Here is a 3,475-nt window from a genome sequence, read left to right as displayed (position 1 = left end):
GCAGTGAGGGGGACCCCCCCCCTGGCCACCTGCCCACGGGCTGTTCGCCCCAGGCCATCACTAGGAAGTTCCTGCCCCTGGACCAGTGGTTGTATTTCGACGCCCTGGAGTGCCTGGCGCTTTCGGGGGCTGCGCAGCTGACAGAGATGGACTGTGCCCCGGTGAGACCCCATGTCCAGCCCCTCCTGGCTACCTGGGGTGCTGTGGCTGCTGTGCTTACACAGCTCCTTGTCCCGGCAGAGAGGCTCTCGCTACGATGGCCAGATTGCTGTCTTCGGGGCCAATTTCCAGGAGAAGCTGGGCCACCAGAAGTACCTGGTGGTGAGTGGGCAGGGGCCACGGCACTGGGAAGCTGCGGAGCATCCGACTGGCATGCAGGGAGCTGCAGCATCTCTGCCCTGGCAGGTGGGAGCTGGTGCCATCGGCTGCGAGCTGCTGAAAAACTTTGCCATGATGGGGCTGGCGGCAGGGCCGGATGGGGAACTCATCGTCACCGACATGGACACCGTTGCCCTCTCCAACCTCCATCGGCAGCTCCTCTATCGCTCAGCAGATATCTCGGTGAGGCAGCATGAGGCAGGGGCTGAGCTCCCCCCAAAGGGCATATTGGCTGTCCCAGGGGCTCCCTAGGGCTGGGGGAGTGCTGCCCACCCCCTCTCTACCCTGGCAGAAGCCAAAGTCGGTGGTGGCCGCAGCAGCCGTGCAGCGCATGAACCCTGATGTCAGGGTGACAGCTCACCAGAACCAGGTGGGACCTGCCACCGAGATGTTCTACAGGGACAACTTCTTCCGGCACCTGGATGGCGTTGCCAGCGCCCTGGACACACTAGAGGCCCGTGAGTGCCAGGAAGGGCAAAGGGGCCAAGCCCCTGGACGTGCTCCCTGGGTCCCCAGCACCTCTGGCTCCCTGCAGGCGCCTATTTGGAGAGACGTTGTCTCCGCTGCCGCACACCACTGCTGGACTCGGGCACGGAGGGGACACGGGGGAATGTGCTGGCCATGGTACCACCCCTGACCAAGCCTCTGGGGCCGGCCAGCACCCTCAGGGATGGCACCTTCCCCCTCTGCACCCTGCGGCACTTCCCCCGCACCATCCAGCACACACTACAGGTAGGCTGAGCTGCCCCAGCTACAGCACCCAGCGAAGAGGTACCGGGACCTTTGTCTTCCTTCCCTGTTTCCCCTCCAGTGGTGGGCCGCAGGCAGGATACAGCCCCCGCTGCTTCCTGCTGGCAGCCTGAGTGTTGCTGCTGGCCCTGCCAGAGCCTCCCCCTCCCCCTGGGCTTGGGGGCGTAAGGGGGAGTTACAGTGCTCAGCACCCGTTTCTCCTCTGCAGTGGGCCCGTGATGAGTTTGAGGGGCTTTTCCAGCTGCCTGCAGAACAAGTCAACCAGTTCATGGAGTGAGTGGGCTTTGGGGGGAGTGACGCTGGGAGAGGAGCTTCCAGCTCTGCCAGGGCACTGCTGGGAATGGCCACGTCCCACCCAGGTGTCTCACAGGATTGCTCTTGGGCCAGCATCAGCAGTGCCTGGTTTTGCAGGGACCCAGCTTTCCTGGAGCAGCCGCCGCCAGGGAAGGTCCTGGAGCAGGTGTGGGACAGCCTGCGGGAGCGGCCGCGGGACTGGCAGGACTGCGTGCGCTGGGCTCGCCAGCACTGGCAGAGCCGCTACCACGATGCCATCACCCAGCTGCTGCACATCTACCCTCCGGAGCATGTGAGCCCAGCACCATAGGGCTGGCACCCCCTGCACCCCCTTGCCTCCACCAGCCGTGTCACTGCAGCCAGGGGTACACATTCCTGGGCCTGACTCTTCTCTCCCTGTGCCAGGAAACCAGCCCGGGTGTCCCCTTCTGGGCAGGGGACAGGAGCTGTCCCCATCCACTGACATTCAACCCTGACAACGTGAGTGCAGGGAGAGCTGTGGGGTCTCACACGGGAATGGTATGGCCAGAGGGAGAGCCAAGCTTGTGCTGGGATTACTGGGAATACTGAATTGTAGTTGTGCTCCATCTGCCACAGCCTGTGCAGGGCTGCCAGGTCCTGGACTGGGTCTATCCCTGTCCACCAGTCACTGCTGGGGACAGCCTGCACATGCTCTGTGGCCAGAGGAGGAGGAGAGGCTCCTTCACCTCGACTTTGGGGTAAAGCCAGGCAGTTTTACCAGCTTGGGGCAGTGCTGGCAGCCCTTGGCAGTGTGGGACCACCTCAGCAAGACACCTCATGGCTACGCCTGTTCTACTTCACAGGACACCCACCTGGACTATGTCCTGGCTGCTGCCCATCTCTTTGCCCAAGTACACAGGGTCCCACCATGCACGGACCGGGCAGCCATCCAGGCCATCCTCCGTGGTGTGGTCCTGCCACCCTTTGCACCCCAGGACGGGCTCCAGATTCCCCTTACAGAGGAACTCACAGAGGAGGCACAGGTTCCCACAGGTGAGGTTCCCAGCCATGTTCCTGGGTCCAGCATGGTTGTGGTGGGGCTGTGGCTTCTCGTCCCTGCTCCAGCACTCAAGAGGACCCAGACCAAGGTGGGGGTACCCCTGCAGTGCCACAGTGCAAGGGGTATCATCCCAGGGGTCCCTGTGCCCCCAGATTGCAGGCAGCTGACAGAGCTTACCCAGGACCTGATGCAGTGGAGACAGGAGCTGGTGGGGGATGAGAAGGCAGAAACACCCCTGATGGAGCCCATCCACTTTGAGAAGGTAGCAGAGCTAGGCAGGTGGCCCTGCTCAGCCTGGGGGCTTGATGTCCCCATGGGATGCAGATGTCCCTGCACTCTTCCCCGCAGGACAACAATATTCACATAGACTTTATCACGGCAGCGTCCAACCTGCGTGCGGAGAACTATGGCATCCCCCCTGCCAACTGGCTGACGGTGAGAGGGGCAACCTGTGGGGTCAGGAGTCCCTGTCCTGTGTTGGGCAGCTGGTGACACCCCTCCTGTCCTCAGAGCAAGCGGATTGCCGGGCGCATCGTGCCTGCCATCATCACCACCACGGCAGCCGTGGCCGGGCTGGCGTGCCTGGAGGTCTACAAGCTGGTGTGGGGGTGCCAGGACCTCAGCTGCTACCGCAACAGCAACATCGGCCTGTCTGACTGCCTGCTGCTCCGTTTCCAGCCCCTGCCATCCACCACCTACTGGGTAGGACCCTCTTCCCCAGGACAGCGCAGGTGGGGGACACCCAGGGGCCAGTGGCATCTGCTGTGGGACAGTGCCAGGGGGACCCAGGAGAAAGGAGGTGGCCATGCAGCAAGGGTGGCCCTGGCCATAGCACTCCAGAAATGGATTTGGGTGCTGCAGTGGGTTGGGGATACTGCCAGGCACTGAGGAACCAGCTCCTTCCCCTGGCTGCCCCCCAGCACTGAGACGCTGCCACTGTCCCACTTGCCCAGCCTCAGGCTCAACTGTGATGTTCTGGGGTGCCCAGGGGACCGAGGCAGCCCCACTGCCCCATGGCAGGCCCCACGCTGA

At 63.4% G+C, this 3,475-nt stretch overlaps 1 protein-coding gene across 1 annotated transcript in view; it reads left to right on the top strand.

Annotated features, from left to right (window-relative positions):
- The window catches only part of UBA7 (ubiquitin like modifier activating enzyme 7), a gene marked incomplete at its 5' end in the record, with an annotated part of 7,128 nt that overhangs the window by 1,568 nt on the left and 2,085 nt on the right, over positions 1–3,475 (top strand). Inside the window, 12 exons of the mRNA XM_017732283.1 lie at positions 9–161; positions 241–321; positions 406–561; positions 671–836; positions 914–1,110; positions 1,337–1,401; positions 1,540–1,714; positions 1,828–1,902; positions 2,247–2,436; positions 2,596–2,705; positions 2,792–2,878; positions 2,954–3,145. Of these exons, the coding sequence (XP_017587772.1) occupies positions 9–161; positions 241–321; positions 406–561; positions 671–836; positions 914–1,110; positions 1,337–1,401; positions 1,540–1,714; positions 1,828–1,902; positions 2,247–2,436; positions 2,596–2,705; positions 2,792–2,878; positions 2,954–3,145 (1,647 nt within the window). The remainder of the gene's footprint in view (positions 1–8; positions 162–240; positions 322–405; positions 562–670; positions 837–913; positions 1,111–1,336; positions 1,402–1,539; positions 1,715–1,827; positions 1,903–2,246; positions 2,437–2,595; positions 2,706–2,791; positions 2,879–2,953; positions 3,146–3,475) is intronic.

The sequence above is a fragment of the Corvus brachyrhynchos genome, unplaced genomic scaffold (genome assembly GCF_000691975.1).
Source record: "Corvus brachyrhynchos isolate BGI_N302 unplaced genomic scaffold, ASM69197v1 scaffold4, whole genome shotgun sequence".
NCBI lineage: Eukaryota > Metazoa > Chordata > Aves > Passeriformes > Corvidae > Corvus > Corvus brachyrhynchos.
This window is presented reverse-complemented; position numbering and strand designations above follow the sequence as displayed.